The sequence below is a fragment of the Eretmochelys imbricata genome, chromosome 10, assembly GCF_965152235.1.
Source record: "Eretmochelys imbricata isolate rEreImb1 chromosome 10, rEreImb1.hap1, whole genome shotgun sequence".
In the NCBI taxonomy this organism is placed as follows: domain Eukaryota; kingdom Metazoa; phylum Chordata; order Testudines; family Cheloniidae; genus Eretmochelys; species Eretmochelys imbricata.
The window spans coordinates 65826345-65853423 of record NC_135581.1 but is presented as its reverse complement, the minus strand read 5'-3'; the positions used below and the strand labels follow the sequence as shown (position 1 = coordinate 65853423).

The 27079-nt window shown below is 44.7% G+C and overlaps 1 protein-coding gene across 5 annotated transcripts in view; it reads left to right on the top strand.

The window, feature by feature from the left end:
• Positions 1–3615: 3615 nt before the first annotated feature.
• Positions 3616–27079, top strand: part of SLC30A4 (solute carrier family 30 member 4) — a 33245-nt gene continuing 9781 nt past the window's right edge. For 2 of the 5 annotated variants that reach the window (XM_077827981.1, XM_077827980.1), the window contains exons 1-3: positions 3647–4089; positions 4524–5044; positions 13359–13505. In XM_077827981.1, coding sequence (XP_077684107.1) covers positions 4648–5044; positions 13359–13505 — 544 coding nt within the window. In that variant the 5' untranslated portion in view covers positions 3647–4089; positions 4524–4647. Of the gene's footprint in view, positions 4090–4523; positions 5045–13358; positions 13506–27079 lie in introns of all 5 variants that reach the window. The other 3 variants (XR_013347287.1, XM_077827978.1, XM_077827982.1) reach the window with 2 other exon arrangements.

Sequence of the window (27079 nt, the reverse complement as noted above, 5' to 3'; positions counted from 1 at the left end):
CCCTCGCTACGGTCTTCAGCCCCAGCTCTGGGCCCTTTAAACTCAGCCCTTTGGTTGGGTTCTCAACTAAGCCCTGTCCCTTCCCTGGGGTTTATGACACTTTACCTGGGGGTGGCAGGGGAACCCAGACCACCCACTACTCCAGATTCCAAACTAAGGGCACAACAAACTAAGGGCCCTATACACAACAGCCATGTACTGCTTACTCCAACTCATTGTTGCTCCTTCCCCAGGCCTCTTTCTACCAGGACCCTTTTAGCTTCAGACCTATGTCAGGGCCAGGATAATCAAGTTCTTCTCTACCTCCAGGCCACAGAGGAGCCCCTTTCTTCTCTCCTCTAGTCCCAGAAGAAACTGACTTGCTAACTCCCCTACAGCTCCTTTTATCTGAGCCTGCTGGGCTCTGATTGGCTGCTTCTGTGAGGCCTCTCTAGGCAGGGCTGGAGCACCCACTTTGCCACTCCTTTCCTATCACTTCTCAGGTTCCTGGAATGGGGGAAGTGGAACTGCAGGGCAGCCTGTAGGGAGCTGCAAAGGCCAGGTGCACCCCGCCACAGTTTCCCACATAAATCATTGGTAAAGCTCTAATCATCTTCAAAGGAAGAAGCTCAGACCCCTTATTCCTTTAAGGAGAGTCAGGAAAGGGGTGTGTGACATTGCACTCCATTATGTTTTATGGAAATATGCTTATGAGTGTAAATATGATGCAACTGGAATATGCTTTATGCAAAAGGTCTCTACGCAAAAGATTATAAAGCATTACAAAGCTTATAATCTACTGAGTGTGTTCATCCTATTTATATGTATGTATCATTCTTGTATCTGAAGCTAGAAATATGAAGTATAATTCTGAAGTCCTATCGTAATTATGCAAAGGGTGGGCCATTAAGGGTGGTTTAGAATCTTGATGGCTCCTTAGGGTGACCAGATGTCCCAATTTTATAGGGACAGTCCCGATATTTGGGGCTTTTTCTTATACAGGCTCCTATTACTCCCCACCCCCTGTCCTGATTTTTCACACTTGCTGTCTGGTCACCTTAGCTCCCATTGACTAGGACAATTGGTTGTAAATGGCTCAGTTTATTTGCAAGCCTTCCTGTGTTTGTGTAAGCCAGCCCAGGAAGAATGGTGGAGTAAACCTGGTGCTTTTCCATTTAGAAGGAGGGGTGGGGATCCAGAGAGACAAAAGATTCCCGCCTTGTGCCAAAGCTATAAAAGAGGGTGGAAGAGAACAAAGGAGGCTGCCAGTCATAAGAAATCCCCTAGTTACCACCTGAGCTGGAACTAACAAGGACTGTACCGGGGAAAGGATTGGGCCCAGACTAGGAAGGAGTCTAGTCTCTGAAAGAAGCTTATTGGAACATCTCTGAGAGTGAGATTTTACTTGTAAACAGTTTCTTAATGTATTAGGCTTAGACTTGCATGCTTTTGCTTTATTTTCCTTGGTGACTTACTTTGTTGTGTTATTACTTGAAACCACTTAAATCCTACTTTTTATGCTTAATAAAATCACTTTTGTTTATTAATGAAACTAGAGTAAGTGATTTAATATCTGGGGAAGCAAACAGCTGTGTATATCTCTCTATCAGTGTTTTAGAGGGTGGACAATTTATGAGTTTACCCTGTATAAGCTTTATAAAGAGTAAAATGGATTTATTGGGGGTTTGGATCCCGTTGGGAACTGGGTGTCTGGGTGTTGGAGACAGGTGACCTGCTGAGCAGTTTTTGGTTAAAGTCTGCAGCTTTGGGGGTGTGGACCTGACCTGGGTCTGTGTTGCAGCAGGCTAGTGTGTCTGGCTCAACAAGGCAGGGTTCTGGAGTCCCATGCTGGCAGGGAGAATGGGCTCAGAGGTAATTCCAGCACGTTAGGTGACAGTCCCAAGGGGGTCTCTGTGACCGTACCCATCACAGTGTGCACACAGCCTTCCCCAAAAGTACGAAAACATGAGGATATCACTGTCCCTAATCATATGAACAGGAACGTGAAATAGAATGTAAACAACACTGCCTTTATTGTCACAAATACTAGAAAAAAAGAAACAAGATGCAATGTTCAAGAAATTTTTGACATGATGTCAGACTTCAGTACTGTACACTCTAGTCATTGCGAAAAGAACTCTGATATGTGCAAATCTCTCAAGCCTCCTGGACTTCTTAAAATTCCACACTTAAAATACAATATAGGCTTTATATATAATTATCCCTTATGTTAAACCTACTTGTGTGCAGATCATGTGGTAAAGTGGGCTTGCATATAGGTAACAGGTTATATATAGCAACAGAAAATATTTTAATTTTATGTTGTGCCATTTATAGTCAAAATCTTTCAAATCACATTACAAATATATGAAATATTAATGAGTATTATATGCTTACCCAGAACAACCATTTTCCTAACCACATAGTCACGAACCTTACAGTTGGTCAGATAACAAGGAATAATTGCATAGATGTTTGCAAGATTGGGACATAAACTAGACCCACACTGCTGACTAGCAAGTTCCAGCACTTTCACTATAAATGAGATTGTACTGTTATCTTTTGGAAGTGCTGACAACAGGTGCATATTAATTTATTAACAGTATTGTGGGGTTTTAATCTATGTGGGCTGGCACTACAAGGCCCTGATTGTGCAAAGACTTTAGCGCATGTCCAGTGCCTAAAGTTAAGCATGTCTCTGAAGGATCAAGGCCCAACATGTAAAGCAACTGTATTTAAAACTATAGCAATAAAATAACATTGCCCTTCTATAGCATCTTTCATCTGTGGATTTCAAAGCACTTTACAAACATGAAGCCTCACAATATGCCTGTGAGGTAGGGAAGGATTGTTATTTCAATTTTACAGATTGGAAAACTAAGGCATGGAGAGGTTAAGGCATTTACCGAGGGAACAGCGTTGGACGCAGAAACAGAACTAAGAAATTTCTGAAAGTTAAACACACCATAAACGGACATAGGGAACACGCCCAGTGCAATAGACAGACCGTGGGCCAAATCCGGACCACCAGACGCTTTTGAATGGACCCCAACATCTTTTTATTTACTTATTATCATTATCGTTGGGGTTTTATAAAATTATTTTCTCAGGAGTCTGGACCTTGACTATACCTTAACCAAGAAACTGGGACCTTGACAAAAAATAATTGACTACCCTCACCCAGTGTATGTATGTAAATCAGGGTTGCACAAGTGTGCAGTTAAACATGCACACACCCCCACAATGTGTGTAAGGCATCAGGCGTATAAGATTTGGGGCTGCAGGGACTAATTACCCGAAACAGAGCCTGCTGGCACATAAGAGGAGCACAGCGTGCAAGACAGCAGAACAGGCTAGCGACCGCTGGCCTGGATGGAAAAGGTGTAACTTTCTGCAGAGGTAGCAGCCATCTCAGACAACGTCACTACAGCCCCCCAGGATAGGAGCCTCCGCTGGCTACCGCTCCCATAGTCCAGGAGGTCCAGCCTGTACCCCTTTGCAGCCGGCGCAAGCTCGTCACGAGGCAGGAGCACGCCCTCCACGGGCGCACGGCAGAGGCCCAGCGGGAGAACCCCCGCGCTGAGCTGGCGCGCGCGGAGGGGGGGGTTGTGCCAAGCAGGGCTTGGACCGGCGGCAGCGCAGAGCCGGCGCCAGCCCGCGCAGGCCCTGAGCCCCGGCCGAGGAATGCGAACAATGCGCCCGGCCAGCCCCCGTTCCGGGCCGCTGCGCCGCCCTACGGCCACGGGTGCCGGCGCACGCGCACTCTGTGCCCGGCGACTCAGCCGCAAGCCTGATTGTCTTGAAAGCAGGAGAGAGAGGGAGAGAGAGATGCAGCTCCCCAGGGCAAAGGGGTGACCGCCCGACGCCGGCTTTCCCGGGGGAGGTGCGGGTCCCCCCCTTACGCGGGGGTTGCATGCTCCGGTGGGAAAGCCCAGCGCCTCGTTGGGTTTGTGGTTCTCAGCTGGCTTTGCCCGGCCCCAGAGCCGGGGGCAGAGTGCAGGCATTTCTGGCGAGGTGTTATCACTTACAGGGGACTTAGGAGAATGACCTGAGCCAACCCCCGAAGGATCGGGATTGCCTGGAGGCAGCGGTGGTATTGGCCATGCAAAGGTACCGTTCCGTTTCCGTATTTTAGCTTTCCAGTATATTTCAGCAATATAAACCTGAGAGTCTTGAGCAACAGTTATTCAGCGTTTTGCATACTCTTACAAATGACAGTGTAACAATGTGTTACAGTCTATTCCGTGCAAGGCGGGTTAGATTCGGTCAGTAGCAAACATGTCTTTGCTACTGTAGTCACTGCTCTGTGTTCAGCTGCATCGCGAGTAGGCCAGTGGGCATGAAAGTGGCTGTTTAAAATAGATTATTTTTATGCTGTTTGGCATCCTGGAGGTGAGCTGTCCAGCCTAAGGGTTAGTACAGCTGTCTTGGACGAGGGCTGGCTTGCTTTAGTAGGATTACCTGGAATAACCTGCCCCCGGTGCATTTTAACTTGAATTTATGTCCATTGGTGAACTGAATGTTTAACTCTCTGCTTTCCTCAGGCTTGGAGGAAATGTCCTGAATGGACGATGAAATGGAGCATTTCTGTCTGCAAGAGGAAGTTGCATGAGAAGAATTTGCTGTAGCTAAGCAGCAGCACCCGCTGGGCTCCTGGCTCCAGCTACTATGGCCCAATCCAGGGTCTGGAATAGCATCAAATCCATGCTGAGAAAGAACGATGACCCCTTGTTCTTGAACGACTCCAGTGCCTTTGATTTTTCAGATGAAGTGGGGGAGGAGGACTTCCCCCGGTTTAACAAGTTGCGAGTTGTGGTTTCTGATGACACTTTGGATGCAGCTCCGGACAGACCTGTCAATGGGGCTCACCTAGGTCTGCAGTCCGATGACGACTCCTTGCTGGACCGGGATATTGCTCTGCGGAGCACACAGACTAGTTCCCCCAGGACGGACACTTGTAGCAATTGCAGTAAACAGAGGGAACTAACAAAACAGAGGAAGGTGAAAAAACGGCTGACCCTGGCTGCCGTTCTCTATCTCTTCTTTATGATTGGAGAGCTCATAGGTGAGTTGAGCTTGTTTTCTTACTCCCTCAAGGGTTAATGGAAAAATGCCTCGGTGCTTTTTAGGACATTGTTTTATTACACAGTTGTTCTTTAATTATTTGCTAAAGGAGACAGTGTATCAGTTACTGGGACCCACAGATTTCAGCAGCAAGTCCAGAGAGTGCTCACAGTAAAGAAAGTAAGCATGCAATTAACATCTAAGGAAAGAAAGAGTTTAAAGGGACACTGCCAACATTAACTCTTCCCTGGCTGATGTTTATAAGGATCTTATCAATAAGGAATCATAGAATATCAGAGTTGGAAGGGACCTCAGAAGGTTATCTAGTCCAACCCCCTGCTCAAAGCAGGGCCAATCACCAATTTTTGCCCCAGATCCATAAATGGCCCCCTCAAGGATTGAACTCACAAGGCTGGGTTTAGCAGGCCAATGCTCAAACCACTGAGCTATCAGTCCTCCAAAAGAAAATGATTGTTAAATTAACAATTAAATTGTCCATATGCTGTTAAATGGGGGAAAATACAGATCCCCCCCGCAACTTGTTTCAATTATTGCCATTTTTTTCTTGTAATTATAGTAGGTGCAATATTTTCAGGCAGAATTGTATTTTTTTCAAGTTAATGGTTCTCTTTAATAGCAGAAAACCAGTGTCTGTATAAGATTTTAGGGCCTTCAAACGTTATTTATGTTCTTAGTCCCCAAATACAGCAATATAATTTAGTTCTACTATTGAAAGGGAAAAAACCCCTCATGAAACTATGAATTATAGGTAAAGATCAATCACTTACAGCTTCCTGTTTTGATTCTCCCTACTGGACTAACAGACTGTCTACACTAGTCTAGCTATTTCTGTATCTTAAACCAGTAGTTCTCACAACAAATTTTTTGGTGGCCTCAGAATGAAGCCACCAACTCTTGCTGGTGGCCGCGCTAACAATTTTTCCTAAAATACTTAATTAACTTTAAGAAAAACAAATAAATATGCACATATACTGCCCAAATCATTTTAATTTATTTATGTAGGGTTTTTTCAGACTCAGTAATAAAAGTAATTTACAGTTGTCTTTATTCTTTACTGGGCCTAAACAGAATAGAAACACAAATAAGGTGCTTTGCATGTTCTTGTCTTAAGTGATCACTCTCATTACAGTGTGTATGATAACACCCATTTTTTCATGTTCTGTGTGTATATAAATCTCCTCACTGTATTTTCCACTGAATGCATCTGATGAAGTAAGCTGTAGCTCATGAAAGCTTATGCTCAAATAAATTGGTTAGTCTCTAAGGTGCCACTAGTACTCCTTTTCTTTTTGTCTTTTTGTTGTTGTTGTTTCTTTTGCTTTTTTGGTTGCATTTTTCTCTTCTAAGACTTGCTAGCTGGTAAGTCTTCTGCTGTGTAAAGTGATATTTGTATGTGTACTAATATCACTTTTCACAGCAAACTTACTGAGCCCCGGCAAGCCTTGGGACAAATCAAGCCCTGTATGGGGAGGTGGGCAGGGAGGCAGTGGAGCCCAGGGACGATGGTGGGTGTGGTGAGCCTGGGGCCAGAGCCTGAAACCAGAGTCTGCCACCACATGGACAGAACCCACAGCTCTGTGGCCAAAGCCTGGCTCCCCAACCCCAGGGAAAGTGGGGAATTCACCAGCTGCCTGCACCTCCAGTGTTTGTGTCTCTGGAGGGGGGGCAGGGCCCAACTGCTGCTGGCAGCCTTGGGAGAGGGACCACTGCTTTGCACCTTCCAGTATATTGTTAATAGTTGGGAGAAACCACATTGATTTTTCACCTCAAAATTGCTCCTGTTATGGATTCATTCAAAACAGTAACAAACTAATTTTCCAAGTTCAGTTTTTATTTATCTCTGACAAGCTCTTTTGATGTCAAAGCATGTTATCTCTTGCAGTTCAGGTTCAAGAGCACTGTAACTTTAAACCAAAACAGCATGATACAGCAGTCTGTAAATCTCAAAACACATATGGCTGTATATTACAGTGGAGCAGGAGCTCCAGTATAGTTAAGGTTAAGGCCAGCTCTCTGTTTAAAGCTCAACTATTCTAAGTGTTCTAATATCTGGACCAATGGCGCCTTAGAGACTAACCAATTTATTTGAGCATAAGCTTTCGTGAGCTACAGCTCACTTCATCGGATGCTGCTACTCTGAAACCTAATATCTGGACCGTTACTTGGATTCACTTACAGTGAAAAGACACAGTGCAAGTAAGAGACAGGTGCTGTGCGCACCTGCCCTGTGCTCAAACACTGAGCCTGTTCCCCCAACAGGATACCACACAATTCTATATTGAAATGATGCAGACTGGAACCTCAAGGTACACATGCACCTCCTTCCTTTGATAAAATGCAGGTGATTCAGACCCAGATCTCTGCATATCACAGTCACAGCTCTATGACACTTCTCAAACTAATCCCCAGATCTCCTCATATCACAAACACACCTTTACCAAGCTACTCCACCTCCTGCCTCCACCATTCACTACAGCTACCCTTACAACTCTGAAAGAAACTGGAATGCATACAGATCATTCCCAGTGGCTATTGCCAGCTCCAGGTAGAGTTAAGGTTGTGTGGGCATCTACCTTAATTCTGTATTTCCTGGTTTTCAGAAGTCTGAGTTTTGCCGAACTTGATACTCTGGAAGGGCACAAGCTATCATTAGGCATCTTTAACTCTGCATTAATGACGTTTTTTTTGCCATTATTCTTGAAGAGCTTATTGTGATATAACCATGAAAGAAACTCTAAAGTTGAGAGTCACATGGCGGTGGACACAAAACTACATCATCACCAATATTTAATCATTGTTAAGAGGCATAGTATTTACCTTCTAATCACTATTAACTTTTCATTTAAATAGCATAATGTACTACCATGTCTTTTGGAGTTGTTCATGCCATTTAAGTGCCTACTTGGTGCCACTTAAACTCTTGAAGAACACAAAGTATTTCTGCCATCCACTTCCCCCTGACTTGTTCTATTGCCACTTTGTTTTCAAAAGTGGAGAATGGTATGATGTCAGTGCATCAATGTATCTATCAGTTATTAGACTTTCAGATGCACTGAACTGGGTTTTTACTTATGACCACACAACTTCTTGTAAATACTTCTTTGTAAATATTGTAATTTCAATACACAACTGTAAATCTGGAAGCATGAATTAGTTATAATTTGAATTCACTATTAAAAGGGAAGGTTAAAAACTTTTGAAAGTATAGGAGCTGATGGCTCAAGGGACAGGTAATAGTATAGATCAGTGGTTCTCAAACTTTTGTACTGGTGACCCCTTTCACATAGCACGGCTCTGAGTGCGACCCCCCCTTATAAATTAAAAACACTTTTTATATATTTAACACCATTATAAATGCTGGAGGCAAAGCGGGGTTTGGGGTGGAGGCTGACAGCTCGCGACCTCCCAAGTAATAATCTCATGAGCCACCTGAGGGGTCCCGACCCGCAGTTTGAGAACCCCTGATATAGAGGACTTGCTGCCACTTGTTTACCATTCAAATTCATTTCAGTGCTGACAAAGTCTGCTGGCTGTTCAATGGCCCCTGTGAAATGAATTAGTGGTCTCAGGAGAGTCATTCACATCACTAAACTTGCTTCCCTCTCATTCCTTGAGTTGATCTCCCAGGGGAGTTTGTGTTACATTGGTGAGCCAGAAGTTAGTACAAGATGGGCAGTGGCAGTGCCTGAACTAAGGATAAATAAAGAGCTTCATTCCTGACAATCTGGCACCTGTCAAGAGTACTAAATTCATTATTTAAAAAAAAAATGGTTGGAAATCACTGTGCCATTTTTTCCGTGATCAGCATTGCCATGGCTTTCAGGAGTATTTTATCTGTATCTGTATCTGTATTTAGCTAAAACAGAGGTCCCAAAAGTGTAGGGTGTACCCCCTAGAGGTGTGCAGAGGAACATTGGGAGGGCGCGGCAGGGCCAGGCCAGCACCCCTGGGTGGCGGAAAGGGAGCACAACCCAGCTCCTTCCCACCCCCTGCTCTGCTCCAGTACCACCCCTAGCCACATCCTCGGCTCTTGGCCCGGCACCTGGCCCCATCCCCAGGCTCAGTGTAGGTCTGCACCTGGCCCCTGCCCCAGTCTCGGCAGCTGGCTGTGGATCCGTTCCCATCCCGGGGATAAGGCTAGGGGTAAGGGCAGGGGCAGGAGTGGAGTTGCAGCTGGCCGCAGGCCTGGCTGCTGGCCCCCACCACAGCCCGGCTGCAGCTCTGCTTCTGCCCCCGCCCCCAACCTCAGACCCTGGCTCGGACCCCACTCCTGGCCCGAGACCTACCCACAGATGCAAGCCCAGCCTCGGCCCCTTTACCCCTGTCTGTGTCCCCCACTTTGGGACCTGGGTCCGGGGGTGGCAGGGGAGGCAGACACAGGTAAGGGGGGTGCAACCCTCAAAAGTTTGGGGACCACTGAGCTAAAAATAACCATTTTAAAAACAGGAAGATTAAACTTTTTTTGATTTAGCTTTTTAAAAATAAGTGTAGAAGATGGTGGTGGTGAAGCAGCTTAATTTTATACAGTGGAAATCATAATTAATGTGCCGAAACCACTACCTTGTGTTGACCTTATACCTTTGAATAATGACTTTATCTGCACTACATCTGTGGTGTATTTGAAAACGCCATTGTTCAAATCTAAAAAATATATACTTTACCAAACCTCTCAGGGAAAAACTAGGAGAAAGTCCATTTATCAGACATACACTAGGTAATTGACATTTGTTGTCTATCCCATTTTAGTTTAATTAGAGGCCTTATCTCAGGATCACATGGTAATGGCAAGCAGTGACCTTGCCCTTTAGCTTCTCCTTCAATGGTTAGTCATTGATAAGACTTACACAATCCATGAACTAATTATGGATGAGGCTCTTAACTTTGAACATATTACAGAGACCTGGTTGAATGACAACCCTGTTCTTTTTGCAGATACAGACTAACACGGCTGCTACTCTGAAATCTGTCAACTTGCCCTGTCAGTTGGTTGTGCTTTTTCTGACTGTGTTTGTGGTTCAGCATGATTGACAGGTGAATCTGGCAGAGTCTGATCTCAGGTGTACAAAATGCCTTATCACAGGGACAGATTGATGTAGTATGAGACTCCCAGGATAAAATGAATTTAGGAATTTTGGCTGTGTACCAATCTCACTGCTCAATGGAATTCCTGGCTGAGCTTGTTGAGCCTGCTACTGGAGTCACTGACTGATGCCCAGATCCTCAAAGGCATTTAGATGCCCAGCTCCCATTTATTTGACCTTTGAGGATCCAAGTCTGAGATTTCTTCATGGGGGTGACTTCAGTATCATTCACCATGTCTCTTGTGGATTTGTTTGAGACTTCCTGGCTTCCAAGTGGTGTCTGACTCAGCTTATGCTCATGTGTACACCACACATCTGATTTAGAGACAGAACTGGCAATAGGGTGGGTTTAAAATAAAACTACACCTTAATCATGATCAGATAGATCATCATTGCTTTTCGCTTGAGATCAGCACTTTTCTAAGCTTGGTCAAGGTGGTGGATCTTTCCAACTAAAATACTTATATGGCCCCCATCTTCATAGTAGCTGAGTACCTCACAATCTTTTGATGTATTTGTCCTCACCTCCCTTGTGGGATGTATTATCCCCATTTTATAGATGGTGCACTGAGGCATAGAGACACTAAGTGATTTTCCCAAAGACCCTGGAAGTTTGTGGCAGAGCAGGAAATTGAACCTGGGTCTCCCAAGCTCCAGGCTAGCCCCCTGAACAACGGGCCTACTGCCCTAACCAAACTTCCTCTCCTGATCTGTTTCTGTGGCCCTTCCTCTGTGCCTCAAGTTCCAAAACATTCTGAGGAAATTTAGTGCTCAGTCATCTGGGGAGCTTTGCATTTGATCCTATAGCAGGGGTGGGCAAACTTTTTGGCCTGAGGGCCACATTGGGATGTGAAACCGTATGGAGGGCTGGGTAGGTAAGGCTGTGCCCCTCAAACAGCCTGGCCCCCGGCCCTGCCCCCTATTTACTCCCTCCCACTTCCCGTCCCCTGACTGCCCCCTCCTGGAACTCCCCTGCCCCAAATCGACCCCCCGGGATCCCACCCCCTGTCCAACCCCCCCCTGCACCCTGACTGCCCCGACCTATCCATACCCCCACCTCCTGACAGGCCCCCCGGGACTCCCACGCCCTATCCAACCCTCCCTGTTCACCAACCCCTGACTGCCCCGGGACCCCCCGCCCCATCCAACCGCCCCCTGCTCCCTGTCCCCTGACTGCCCCCCGGGACCCGCTACCCAACCCCTCCACCGCCCCGTTACCATGCCGCTCAGGAGGAGGAACAGCGTGGGAGGAGCTGGGGGCAAGCCTCCAAGGTCAGAAGCTCAAGGGCCAGGCAGTACGGTCCCGCGGGCCAGATGTGGCCCGCAGGCCGTAGTTTGCCCACCTCTGTCCTATAGGATATTATAACAATGTGTTTTCTGTGAACTTTGACACACTGGGACTGTGATCAGATTTGCCTTTGCAGCACCCCCTTGTGGCCCATCAGGGCACGACTCACCCAGCTGCATGTCTCTGTAGGTAGGTTCACTGTCTTTTGCAAGGGTTGATGTAGCAGTGCTTTAGCCATCTGGCCAAGGTACACATCAGTCCTTTTGGGATGTTAAGGTCCAAACAAAGTCAGTAAAAACCACAACTCAAAACCAGGGTCATCTGGTGAACATTCAGCAGGACCCCACCCATATGTTTAGAGCTCATCCTCAAACAGTCAGTATTTCAGCCAGTCTCCCAAGGTCTGGTTGTCTATTCTGCCAGGAGGCTCAACAAACCAGCAGGCTATCTCAGGCTATGTCTACACTACAGCTTATGTTGGCATAATTTATGTGGCTCGGGGTGGGGGTGAGGTAAATAAATCACCCTCCTGAGCGACGTAAATTACACCAACATAAGTCTAGTGTGAACAGTGCTATGTCGGCAGGAGAGCTTCTCCCGCCAACTTAGCTTCTACCGCTCACGGGGGCTGGAGTAGTTAAGACGAAAGGAGAGCTCTCTCCCATCGGCGTAGAGCAGCTGCATTGCAGCCTCAGAGGAATTTGTCTGATAAAGTGATGAGCAACCAGTGTGGGAGGGAAGCTAGACTGGAAGTTGGATCTCAGACTTAAGTATATAGTGATCAATACCACCACCAACTATAATGTACGCTATCGGTGCATGCGTGTGTGTGTAGATAAAGATAGATTTTTGTTTTGTTGATCATGCAGTCAACCAATTTGTGAGCTTTCCTTTGCTATACCTGGCCCTTAATTGTCTGTCCAATAAGGATCCTCAGGTTTTCCTGTAATGCAAATTTTTAATATTACACAAAGACCAGGCAGTGAGAAATGATGGAAACAAACAAGCTCTTATCAGAGATTTTTCATTTCTGAAAATGGAGATTCAGGCCTGCAAGGGGACATTTTATATTTGGTTGAAGCTGCAGGTTCAAGGATAATTTCAGGCTGCTCCCAGAACCGTGGGGAAACCTGACCCATTGCTGAACTGACACTGAAGATGTAGTCTCTTTTGAGTGCATGTGCAGAACTCCCATTAGCATTGTGCATGAAAGGAAGACGACATCTTTATTAGGTTAACCCCTTCCAGGCATCTATTACAGATATTGACAACTGCTTCAGGACAAATTGATCATTTTGACCTTCTGATCTGAGGAAATTTATCTCAGCACAGCCCACAATTATTAGAAGGGAGTTAAATTACATAGAAATGGAAAGAAATATTTCAGAATGGAAGGGTTGGCAATGGCTGCTGGGACAGGGAACAATGAGGCTTAAGATTTAATGGTAAAAAAAGGAGGACAGGCTGAATTTCTTTGCCATTTAGTCATTGGAGCTCAGCCCATGTTTCAAAATGTCAAAAAACTTTTCAGTCTTGGCTTAATAAATTAATCAGCTGATTAAACACACACAAAATAACAAAGAAAAAAGACACTAAGCTACTTTAGGCCTGATCCTGCAGAACCTTATTCAAGCAAGTGGTCTCACTGACTTCAGTGAGACCACTTGTGTCAGTAAAGCTTGGAGGACTGAGCCTTTTCCACTTACCTAATCTGTTTAAGTATTTATACTGTATTTATCACCATGGTAGCTTTAAGAAATAGCATGGCACATTGATTGCAATGCGAAAAACCACCAGCTCCATCACCGCACTTCATTACTTGCTCAATGTACGATTCTGAATGCACTTTGTTGTAAACTACACCCAAAGGATGTTTTGCAGAGTGGTTCATATCACATGCCCTAACTTTTCCAATTTCATTTCAGGTGGATATGTTGCTAATAGTCTAGCCATCATGATGGATGCACTTCATATGCTAACTGACCTCAGTGGTATTCTTTTGACTCTGCTTGCTTTGTGGCTCTCTGCAAAATCTCCCACAAAAAAGTTCACCTTTGGATTTCACCGCTTAGGTACGTAGCTGCAAGCGTTTACTGTTATAGCAGTGTTGTAAATGATAACTATAAGGAAAGTTTGACTGCAGAGATGTAGTGTAGAGCATTAAATAACTATCAGAAATGAGGTTATGTAAATCTAGAAATAGCTTTATATTTTAGGGGCCTGATTCTCATTTACGTGAAGGGCCCTTTACAATGCTCTGTCCATAGCAGGTGGCAGACAGCTGGCTATGCTGGCTTTATGACACCTGGGAATTTCCCTAGGCAGAGTGGCACAAAAGTGACAGACTGGGGCCCAGGATTTGACATGGTCTCCCCAGACCGAGGTTGTGTTACATTCATACCCCTTCCTGGAAGAGGTTCCAGTGCTCCTACCTGTGCTGTATCTATTTGTGTGGCCAAATAGGAGACTATGTTCTTCTTGGCTGTCAGACCGTAGCCTTTCATGAGAACTAACATCACTGAAAAGTTTAATAAAATACCCAAAGTGGCAGGCATGTCTTTTTTTTCTTTATTACTTTGCTGAGCATTCAGAAGGCTCCATTTCTGTTGGTAGTATCTTTTTAATAACTGTGCATTAGAGGCCTATTTAGGAAACTCATGTCACAGTGATTACTTCATGTTAAATTATGTAGGAAAAGTACAGCCTTTTCCTTGCAAATAACTCAGCATAGTGATTCATCATCACCTGAATAAGAATCTTCCAATCTAAAGACTTATCTACAGAGAGTATGTTGAACATATATAGCTACAGAAAGACCAGCACTGATGTATAAAGCCTTCAGTTAGGTCTGCACTGATCCGATGAAGTGAGCTGTAGCTCACGAAAGCTTATGCTCAAATAAATTGGTTAGTCTCTAAGGTGCCACTAGTACTCCTTTTCTTACTGCAAAGAATGTGTTCTTAACTTGGGGTAACTAACCCCTGTTAGCTGACTCAGGGTAAAATTGCAGCAAAGATAAGGCAATTTTTAACTTGGGTGAGCAGCTCAAGTTAAAGCCAGTAGAGGAGCCTAGAGTTGAATTTGAGCTGTTAACACAAGGTAAAAGCTGAGTTGTTATGTCTTCGCTACTGTTGGAATCTGGGTTAGCTAACCCAATTTAAGGATCTGGCAAATTCAGAGTTAAGTTTTTAGTGCTTGACTTATCTCTTAGGAATGAAAGTTTATTTGGCTTTCTGTCAAGTAGGTTCTGATGAGTGGGTGATTTTACAGATTGTAATCTAAATGCTGCTTGTTGCTCCCAGGATATGGGCCTTGCCTAAGGAATCTAACAAGGTAGGACAGGAAATTCCTCCTACAAGCCAGTGATGAGGCTCAGTGTAGATGTGCAACCACTCCATTGTCCGTAGTAATATTAGCTGTCCAAGCAACTAGGACCCCTGTGCACCCCTCAGTTTTGAAAGATTAAGTTTAAGATGATGAAATCTATTGAGCCAAATAGACCACTTCTCTGGCTCACCACAACCCCTATCATTATATCAATGTTATCTGTATTACAGGTTTCAGAGTAGCAGCCATGTTAGTCTGTATTCGTAAAAAGAAAAGGAGGACTTGTGGCACCTTAGAGACTAAAAGAAAAGGAGGACTTGTGGCACCTTAGAGACTAACAAATGTATTTGACCATAAGCTTTCATGAGCTACAGCTCACTTCATCGGATGCATACCGTGGAAAATATAGTGGGGAGATTTTATATACACAGAGAACATGAAACAATGGGTGTTACCATACAGACTGTAACAAGAATGACCAGGAAAGGTGAGCTATTACCAGCAGGAGAGCAGGGTGTGTGGGGGGGAACCTTTAGTAGCGATAATCAAAGTGGGCCATTTCCAGCTCTTTACAAGAACAGTAGGGCACCTGGAGGAACCCCACGTGCTTGGTGTGGTACATATACACAATCACCATCCCAAAGTGCTTACAATCAGTGGGCCAGACTTACTTATGCTGAGTAGTACCTTACTTCACAAGTAGTTCTATTGACTTTAGAGGGTTCCTTTGGAAATAAGGTACCACTCAGTGTGAGTGATAGTCACCACAATCTAGCCCTAAATGCAGAAGGCACACAAAAAGAGTGTGAGAAAGGAAGTGTTGACCTGTTCTACAGAGGAGGAAGTGATACACAGAGAGATTAAATGACTTGCTCAAGATCACACAGGAAGTCTGTGGCAGAGCTGGGTCTCAGTCCAGTGTAGTCTTGCCAGGTGTCCGGTTTTTGACCGGAATGCCCGGTCGAAAAGGGACCCTGGCTGCTCTGATCAGCACTGCTGACCAGGCCACTAAAAGTCCAGTTGGTGGCACAGTGGAGTTAAGGCAGGTTCCCTGCCTGCCCTGGCTCCGTGCAGCTCCCAGAAGCAGCCAGCACATCCGGTTCCTAGGCTCAGGGGCAGCCCTGGGGACTCCACGTGCTGCCCCTGCCGCCAGCACTGGTTCCTCAGCTTCCATTGGCAGAGAACTGCGGCCAATGGGAGCTGTGGAGATGGTGTCTGCAGGAGTGGATAGCGCACAGAGCCTGCTGGCCCCTCTGCCTAGGAGATCCCGGTTGCTTCTGGGAGCTGCCTGAGGTAAGTGCTGCCTGGCTAGAGCCCACACCCCGAACCCCCTGCCCCAGCCCTGAGCCCCTTCCTACACCCAAACTCCCTCCCAGAGCCCGCACCCTGAACCCCATCCCACACCCCAACCCCCTGCCCCAGCTCTGAGCCCCCTCCTGTACCCAAACTCCCTCCTGGAGCCCCCTCACACCTCAAACCCCTCATCCCTGGCCCCACCCCAAGAGCCCACACCCCCCAGCCAAAGCCTGCACCCTCCCTGCACTCCAACCCCTGCCCCATCCCTGAGCCCCCTCCTCCATCCTGAACCCCTCATTTCTGGCCCCACCCCAGAGCCTGCACCCTCAGCTGGAGCCCTCACCCCCACCCCCTGCCCCAGCCTGGTGAAAGTGAGAAAAGGTGGGGGGAGAGTGGGGACGGGGCCTCAGAGAAAGGGAGGGCAGGGGCTGGGCCTCTGGGAAGTGGTGGGGCAGGGGGTGGGGCAAGAGTGTTCAGTTTTGTCCAATTAGAAAGTTGGCAACCCAGTCCAATGCCTTAACCACAATACTATCTTTCCTCTACTCCATGCTACTGGGGAGAGAAGCATCACAGAGAACTTTGCTGTGTGCATGGGTTTTCCTATACAACTTTTATTTCCCTGTGCAGCAGCAGTTCTGGTGTGTTGAGGACCTTCCAGTACCACAAAGGGGAAAGGAAACATTTGCCCTAGTATGTGCTACATATTCTTGAGTTCTTATTCTGACTCTGGTATGATTCTTTCTGTGGTATTGAGCAAATTACTTCACCTCTTCCTATTTTAGGCCTCTATAAAGTATAAGAATTATTTACCAACCTCAGGTGTTGGGAGGATTAATTAGTTCATGGTTGTATATAACTGTGAAGATGAAAAGTGCTTTTTATGTTGTAACTGTATTAATTAATAATGTGTGTTTGCAGGTCTTGAATTGTAAACATTTTAACAGGAACGTTAGCTTTTTATGCTTTATGAAATATCAGGCTTTACTATTTCTGCTTTACTGTGGTTTAAAATACATGCTTTTGCAATGAATTCCAAAGTCTATTTTAGCTCAGTATTTACATAATGTAATGAAGTTTACAATTCATATTTCAGATTTTATAGCAGTAGGTAGCAGATTCATTAGCTTCATCACCTAACCCTACAACCCTCGACCATTAATTAGTCACTCAAGCAATACTGCGTAATACTATACAGTAGCAAGGCTCATTGGGGCTCTAACAAGAAAGGATCTGCCAGCATTTCCATTAGAATCATTTCTTTCAAGAGTTTTTAATTTTGTTGTATGAGTTACCTTTACACTGAAACATGACCTTTCAGGTTTGCCCCAGAGCACTCTTTGGGCAATATGAATACACACAGAAGTCTCTTGGGTACTGTTTTGAGTTACTAAGCCTCATTTTTTAAAAAAGTAAAATTTTTTCAGAGGTTTTTGTATGCATTTAGAGCTCAAAAACTAATGTGTATATAGAAATGAAGTGACCTGAGACCAACCTAAGACAAAAATGAAGGATCAGAGAAGTTCATTTAAAAAAAAAATTGGAAGCTATTTTTTTTAACCGTCTTCTTGAAAATATTTGACAGTCCTGGAAACTTTCACTAAGATTGCTCTGGGCTCAGCAGGAGACTTGCATCTCATTGGGTTTTTTTTACACTAGCAACAAATATTTGAGAGTTTAAGTAGAGGAAGAACAATTGTGGCTCAGGGATTTTTCCACAGCTTTTCCATGGGAGCTTAGCTGGCTCTAACTCAATTATTCTACTTTCAACTTATGTAATGCTTCTCATTCAAGGATTTCAAAGCACTTTACAAACATTAATTCAAGGAGCCTCACAGTACTTCTGTGAGCGATCTAAGTATAGTTTTCATTTTACTGCTGGGGGCACGTAAGAGGTTAACATATACAAGGATTTACTTGCTTAATCTGAGGCACCCAGATTTGATCATTCTGGCCTAAGGGCCCAGCGCCACACAAATCAGTTGTACAGCTGGTAATGGAACAAGAGATTCCCCAGCTCTTCACGACACATTCTCCTAAAAAGAAAAGGAGTACTTGTGGCACCTTAGAGACTAACCAATTTATTTGAGCATAAGCTTTCATGAGCTACAGCTCACTTCATCGGATGCATACTGTGGAAACTGCAGAAGACATTATATACACAGAGACCATGAAACAATATCTCCTCCCACCCCACTCTCCTGCTGGTAATAGCTTATCTAAAGTGATCACTCTCTTTACAATGTGTATGATAATCAAGGTGGGCCATTTCCAGCACAAATCCAGGTTTTCTCAAAACCCCCCCCCCCCGCCTTTTCCAAAAACCACACACACAAACTCACTCTCCTGCTGGTAATAGCTTATCCAAAGTGACCACTCTCCTTACAATGTGTATGAAAATCAAGGTGGGCCATTTCCAGCACAAATCCAGGTTTTCTCACCCCCCCTCCCCAAAACACACACACACAAACTCACTCTCCTGCTGGTAATAGCTTATCCAAAGTGACCACTCTCCCTACAATGTGCATGATAATCAAGGTGGGCTATTTCCAGCACAAATTCAGGTTTTCTCACACCCCCACCCCCCAACACTCACACAGACTCACTCTCCTGCTGGTAATAGCTCATCCAAACTGACCACTCTCCTTACAATAACAGGTTTCAGAGTAACAGCCCTGTTAGTCTATATTCACTTTGGATAAGCTATTACCAGCAGGAGAATGAGTTTGTGTGTGTGGTATTTGGGGGAAAAAAAAAAGAGGGGGGGTGAGAAAAACTGGATTTGTGCTGGAAATGGCCCACCTTGATTATCATACACATTGTAAAGAGAGTGGTCACTTTGGATGGGCTGTTACCAGCAGGAGAGTGAGTTTGTGTGTAGCGGGGGCGGAGGGTGAGAAAACCTGGATTTGTGCTGGAAATGGCCCAACTTGATTATCATACACATTGTAAGGAGAAAAAAGAAAAGGAGTACTAGCGAGCTGTAGCTCACGAAAGCTTATGCTCAAATAAATTGGTTAGTCTCTAAGGTACCACAAGTACTCCTTTTCTTTTTGCGAATACAGACTAACACGGCTGTTATTCTGAAACCTGTTATTGTAAGGAGAGTGATCACTTTAGATAGGCTATTACCAGCAAGAGAGTGGGGTGGGAGGAGGTATTGTTTCATGGTCTCTGTGTATATAATGTCTTCTGCAATTTCCACAGTATGCATCGGATGAAGTGAGCTGTAGCTCACGAAAGCTTATGCTCAAATAAATTGGTTAGTCTCTAAGGTGCCACAAGTACTCCTTTTCTTTCTCCTTACAATGTGTATGATAATCAAGGTGGGCCACTTCCAGCATAAATCCAAGTTTAACCAGAACGTCTGCGGGGGGGTGGGGGGGGAAGGAAAAAACAAGGGGGAATAGGCTACCTTGCATAATGACTTAGCCACTCCCAGTCTCTATTTAAGCCTAAATTAATAGTATCCAATTTGCAAATGAATTCCAATTCAGCAGTTTCTCGCTGGAGTCTGGATTTGAAGTTTTTTTGTTTTAAGATAGCGACCTTCATGTCTGTAATTGCACGACCAGAGAGATTGAAGTGTTCTCCAACTGGTTTATGAATGTTATAATTCTTGACATCTGATTTGTGACCATTTATTCTTTTACGTAGAGACTGTCCAGTTTGACCAATGTACACGGCAGAGGGGCATTGCTGGCACATGATGGCATATATCACATTGGTGGATGTGCAGGTGAACGAGCCTCTGATAGTGTGGCTGATGTTATTAGGCCCTGTGATGGTGTCCCCTGAATAGATATGTGGGCACAGTTGGCAACGGGCTTTCTTGCAAGGATAGGTTCCTGGGTTAGTGGTTCTGTTGTGTGGTATGTGGTTGTTGGTGAGTATTTGCTTCAGGTTGGGGGGCTGTCTGTAGGCAAGGACTGGCCTGTCTCCCAAGATTTGTGAGAGTGATGGGTCATCCTTCAGGATAGGTTGTAGATCCTTAATAATGCGTTGGAGGGGTTTTAGTTGGGGGTTGAAGGTGACGGCTAGTGGCATTCTGTTATTTTCTTTGTTAGGCCTGTCCTGTAGTAGGTGACTTCTGGGAACTCTTCTGGCTCTATCAATCTGTTTCTTCACTTCCGCAGGTGGGTATTGTAGTTGTAAGAACGCTTGATAGAGACCTTGTAGGTGTTTGTCTCTGTCTGAGGGGTTGGAGCAAATGCGGTTGTATCGCAGAGCTTGGCTGTAGACGATGGATCGTGTGGTGTGGTCAGGGTGAAAGCTGGAGGCATGTAGGTAGGAATAGCGGTCAGTAGGTTTCCGGTATACGGTGGTGTTTATGTGACCATTGTTTATTAGCACTGTAGTGTCCAGGAAGTGGATCTCTTGTGTGGACTGGACCAGGCTGAGGTTGATGGTGGGATGGAAATTGTTGAAATCATGGTGGAATTCCTCAAGGGCTTCTTTTCCATGGGTCCAGATGATGAAGATGTCATCAATATAGCGCAAGTAGAGTAGGGGCGTTAGGCGTGAGAGATCTTGTAGGTTTAGCCATGGAACCCCGACCTGGGATATTCTATCTACTACCTAAGATCCATAAACCTGGAAATCCTGGGCGCCCCATCATCTCAGGCATTGGCACCCTGACAGCAGGATTGTCTGGCTATGTAGATTCCCTCCTCAGGCCCTACGCTACCAGCACTCCCAGCTACCTTCGAGACACCACTGACTTCCTGAGGAAACTACAGTCCATCGGTGATCTTCCTGATAACACCATCCTGGCCACTATGGATGTAGAAGCCCTCTACACCAACATTCCACACAAAGATGGACTACAAGCCGTCAAGAACACTATCCCCAATAATGTCACGGCTAACCTGGTGGCTGAACTTTGTGACTTTGTCTTTACCAATAACTATTTTACATTTGGGGACAATGTATACCTTCAGATCAGCGGCACTGCTATGGGTACCCGCATGGCCCCACAGTATGCCAACATTTTTATGGCTGAATTAGAACAACGCTTCCTCAGCTCTCGTCCCCTAACGCCCCTACTCTACTTGCGCTATATTGATGACATCTTCATCATCTGGACCCATGGAAAAGAAGCCCTTGAGGAATTCCACCATGATTTCAACAATTTCCATCCCACCATCAACCTCAGCCTGGTCCAGTCCACACAAGAGATCCACTTCCTGGACACTACAGTGCTAATAAACAATGGTCACATAAACACCACCCTATACCGGAAACCTACTGACCGCTATTCCTACCTACATGCCTCCAGCTTTCACCCTGACCACACCACACGATCCATCGTCTACAGGCAAGCTCTGCGATACAACCGCATTTGCTCCAACCCCTCAGACAGAGACAAACACCTACAAGATCTCTATCAAGCGTTCTTACAACTACAGTACCCACCTGCGGAAGTGAAGAAACAGATTGATAGAGCCAGAAGAGTTCCCAGAAGTCACCTACTACAGGACAGGCCTAACAAAGAAAATAACAGAACGCCACTAGCCGTCACCTTCAGCCCCCAACTAAAACCCCTCCAACACATTATTAAGGATCTACAACCTATCCTGAAGGATGACCCAACACTCTCACAAATCTTGGGAGACAGGCCAGTCCTTGCCTACAGACAGCCCCCCAACCTGAAGCAAATACTCACCAACAACCACATACCACACAACAGAACCACTAACCCAGGAACCTATCCTTGCAAGAAAGCCCGTTGCCAACTGTGCCCACATATCTATTCAGGGGACACCATCACAGGGCCTAATAACATCAGCCACACTATCAGAGGCTCGTTCACCTGCACATCCACCAATGTGATATATGCCATCATGTGCCAGCAATGCCCCTCTGCCGTGTACATTGGTCAAACTGGACAGTCTCTACGTAAAAGAATAAATGGACACAAATCAGATGTCAAGAATTATAACATTCATAAACCAGTTGGAGAACACTTCAATCTCTCTGGTCGTGCAATTACAGACATGAAGGTCGCTATCTTAAAACAAAAAAACTTCAAATCCAGACTCCAGCGAGAAACTGCTGAATTGGAATTCATTTGCAAATTGGATACTATTAATTTAGGCTTAAATAGAGACTGGGAGTGGCTAAGTCATTATGCAAGGTAGCCTATTTCCCCTTGTCCCCTTGTTTTTTCCTCCCCCTCCTCCCCCCCCCCCCCGATGTTCTGGTTAAACTTGGATTTATGCTGGAAATGGCCCACCTTGATTATCATACACATTGTAAGGAGAAAGAAAAGGAGGACTTGTGGCACCTTAGAGACTAACCAATTTATTTGAGCATAAGCTTTCGTGAGCTACAGCTCACTTCATCGGATGCATACTGTGGAAACTGCAGAAGACATTATATACACGGAGACTCTGAAACAATACCTCCTCCCACCCCACTCTCCTGCTGGTAATAGCCTATCTAAAGTGATCACTCTCCTTACAATAACAGGTTTCAGAGTAACAGCCGTGTTAGTCTGTATTCGCAAAAAGAAAAGGAGTACTTGTGGCACCTTAGAGACTAACCAATTTATTTGAGCATAAGCTTTCGTGAGCTACAGCTCACTAGTACTCCTTTTCTTTTTTCTCCTTACAATGTGTATGATAATCAAGTTGGGCCATTTCCAGCACAAATCCAGGTTCTCTCACCCTCCGCCCCCCTACACACAAACTCACTCTCCTGCTGGTAACAGCCCATCCAAAGTGACCGCTCTCTTTAAAATGTGTATGATAATCAATGTGGGCCATTTCCAGCACAAATCCAGGTTTTCTCACCCCCCCCCCCCCCCGTCCCCAAAACACACACACACAGACTCACTCTCCTGCTGGTAATAGCTCATCCAAACTGACCACTCTCCTTACAATAACAGGTTTCAGAGTAACAGCCCTGTTAGTCTATATTCACTTTGGATAAGCTATTACCAGCAGGAGAGTGAGTTTGTGTGTGTGGTATTTGGGGGAAAAAAAAGGGGGGGGGGTTTGAGAAAAACTGGATTTGTGCTGGAAATGGCCCACCTTGATTATCATACACATTGTAAAGAGAGTGGTCACTTTGGATGGGCTGTTACCAGCAGGAGAGTGAGTTTGTGTGTAGGGGGGCGGAGGGTGAGAAAACCTGGATTTGTGCTGGAAATGGCCCAACTTGATTATCATACACATTGTAAGGAGAGTGATTACTTTAGATAAGCTATTACCAGCAGGAGAGTGGGGTGGGAGGAGGTATTGTTTCATGGTCTCTGTGTATATAATGTCTTCTGCAGTTTCCACAGTATGCATCAGATGAAGTGAGCTGTAGTTCACGAAAGCTCATGCTCAAATAAATTGGTTAGTCTCTAAGGTGCCACAAGTACTCCTTTTCTTTTTGCGAATACAGACTAACATGACTGTTACTCTGAAACCTGTCATTCTCCTAAAAGTCTTTACATTAAGAACCTTGTTATCAAATAATTTAACCCCACCATTAGTCTGAATTTCATGAAAGATATTATATAGAGAGAGCAGTGAATAATAAAAATTCAGCAAAAAAGAGCGAGCGTCACTGATTCTGGTACAGAATAGAAAGCACCCTTTTCAAAAAAGCTGAGAATATGCATTAAATATCTCATGGCTTCTTAAACTGATGCACTCTGCACTTATTTTTTAGGTTACCTATATAGATATTAATGTTGGCAACATTACAAATACAATTAATTGTATTTCTATAACTATAGTTTTTGGTACTCTGAATTTCCAATACTTGAGAGAGCATTTTCATTTGTAAAAGGATTCCAGCAGCATCTAGCACATTAGCACTATTGATTATCTGTTTGCATTTCAGAGGAAATTAGCACTGCTATCACCTATTCCACCGCTATTTAAATGCGGAATGTATGTTGTGTCCTAGGCTTAATTCTCTTTGCAGCAATGAAAAGTAAGTGGTTAAACTCAGAATCCTAGAATGGTTAGAAAAAATGGGGATGAAATATGGACAGAACATGCAAGTTTAGAATGGGTTACTACACCTTTAAAAGCAAAAGTACTTCGTTTAACCATGATTTAAGTGGAGATGTCTCTTTTCAACTAACTGGTTTAATCATAGATAGAGAATTTGGTAGCTCTCCATTGCTGGTGAGATTATGTCAATAGCTACAGAACTGATTGATCCCTTTAGACAGTGCTTGGTTAATTTAATGAGAAATGAGGGATAGCAGACAGACCAAATTCACATTGCCAGCAAGAAAGGGATTTCATTATAATCTTTTGCCAGGAAAAGCACTGGTTTCAGGCAGCTACAGAGAAAATTGCTTTGAATTAAAACAAAACTAATAAGTAGTCTGCTGGTGTATGGTAATGGAATGTGATTCATATGCCAACATTTCACATGACTGACGAATCTAAGAAATTGTGTTGTTTTAAGGACATCAGCATGAATAATTTGTTTCATAAAGAACTCCTGAAATTGCATGGATAACTCCAGGATTTTTTAAAGATGGGTATCTTTCTGACATCATCTCAGATCATGATGGCTGCCTCTCAGTGCCTGGTTAGAGCTTTATAATGCTGGTTCTTATCCAGGCAGTGACAGACTGAACAGCTGAGTGTGTTGGTGTGAGTTTCTTCCTGCCAACCCGATTTTAAAATTCAGCCTACGGCCCAAGTGATTCTGGTGACATCAAAAGCTTGTACAGAGCACACTTTTTACAATCATGTTGAATAAGTAAAATGAGGACAATTCCTTGGTAGAAACAATACATTCTGCAGCCATCAAAGAAACATTGTACATGCTTCAGAGTAGCAGCTGTGTTAGTCTGTATCCGCAAAAAAACCAGGAGTACTTGTGGCACCTTAGAGATTAACAAATTTATTAGAGCATAAGCTTTCGTGGGCTACAGCCAGTGATGAGCTGCCAAAAGCTGAAGAACCGGTTTGTTCACTTGCTCTGGGTCTTCGGCGGCACTTCAGCAGCAGGTCCTTCAGTTGCTCCGGGTCTTCGGCTGCACTGAAGGACCCACCACCGAAGTGCCACCGAAGACCCGGAACGAGTGAAGAACCTGCCACTGAAGTGCTGCCAAAGACCCGGAGCGCTGCTGGGTGAGTAAAGATTAAAAAGGGATTCTCAGGGGAGCCTCCCCAGCTGAGAGCTCAGGCGTCCCGGACAGGACAGTCCCGCTTGCCAGATGTGGTCAGCGGGCCGGAGTTTGCCCACCCCTTTAACAACCGGTTCTAAACCAGCTTCGAAATTTAACAACTGGTTCACATGAACTGGTGCGAACCAGCTCCAGCTCACCAGTGGCTACAGCCCACTTCATCGCATGCTGACAGATCTAAGACATGGGGAGAACTGAGGCGGTTGTCAAATGCCAGCAAAGAACAACACTGTTGGAGTATATTATGCATCTGAGGATAGAATTTTGCTGCAGCTGTGAAAGAATTCATCGCAACATGTGTGGAATACAAGGAAATAACAGCTATACTTCTACATCTCGGAGAACAAATGAATATCAACTCTGATCTTTCAGGAATTGATACAGAAAGATAGAGGCTCTGGTAATTAACTGACAATGAGATTTTATCAGCAGTCCTGAATGACATTTTTAATTATTACAAATAATAATGATACAAATCATGCATACAGTCCTGCAGATTTATATGCATTATAGGCTGGTCTGGTGGCACCATATCTTAAGATTTTTCCAACACTACCCATTATAAGACCCTGTTTTCAGTTACTTATGAAACTTTGCCAGACTTGACCTGTTTTCCATGCCAGGGATCTGCCTCAGGCTGAATATTTTGCAGTAAATAAAGCCTGGGGCCATACACTGAACAATGAGGAGAAAACAAAATATTGAATAGCTGATTATTAATTGAACACTATCCATCCTGTGCAGTGAATTAGGCAGGGGTCCCGTGGAAGAAAATAGCATATGATCCTGTCATTAAAGATTGTATCATAATGCATGCAAATAAGGGTGGCAACTTAAGGTTGCACAGGCAACCTTAATTCGCCAACTTCTGAGTGCTTCACTTTGCAACCTTAATAATGTTTGTTTAACATAGTTATTTTATGTGTAATATTAAGCTATGTTTACTGACAGTCCAAACTCCGTGTGCAGGTAATAACATTACAAATGAAAGGAAGAGGACAAAATTATAACAAAATTCCAGCGAATTGTGCTTCCAATAATATGTAACCTGGCTAGAGTTAAATTGTCCATCTCCCCCACAGTTTCCACCAGTTTTTAAGAAACAGTTTAACTTGGCTGTAAAAACTGGTTTGCTAGTATGGTGGTGCAAACCTGTGTGGATGGGGCTCAGAATGTTCAGCTGGTGTTGAGACCAAGCAATTATTTTTCAATAACAATTTTTAAATCCTGTTTCCTAATATGGGAAAAATTGTCATATAGATGGTGCCAAAGTAACATAGGTTGTTTACAATTTCTTTGTTATCAGGGAATCAGGAGGAACAAAAACAACAACAAAAAAGAATAAGCCTCTCTCACTGAGTTCTTCATGCTGTAGTTACAGTAACATGCAGATATTCTAAGAACTGCTTATGTGTATCTTATAAAATGCACATTCGGCTCCGGTTTTTATAGGCTAGTTGAATTACATTACCTACACACTAATTGCTCCTCCTCTGTGGATGTCCCCCAGGCGGTTACACCAGTGAGGTTCCTCTGTGTAGGAGCATGCAGATACCCTATGTGGCATAATGCAGGGGGCAGAATGCAGAGGGGACTTGCAGATACCCTATGTGGCATAATGCAGGGGGCAGAATGCAGAGGGGACTTGCAGATACCCTATGTGGCATAATGCAGGGGGCAGAATGCAGAGAGGACTTGCAGATACCCTATGTGGCATAATGCAGGGGGCAGAATGCAGAGAGGACTCCTCCATTGGATAGATCCTTCCATCCTCTTCCCTTCCTGGGGAAGACAGATGCATCAGAACCCACTGTAGCTGGCTCTGTGGAGTGGCTGCCGACACACTTCATAGCTTCAGTGTGCAAGGAGATTTTTCTCTCT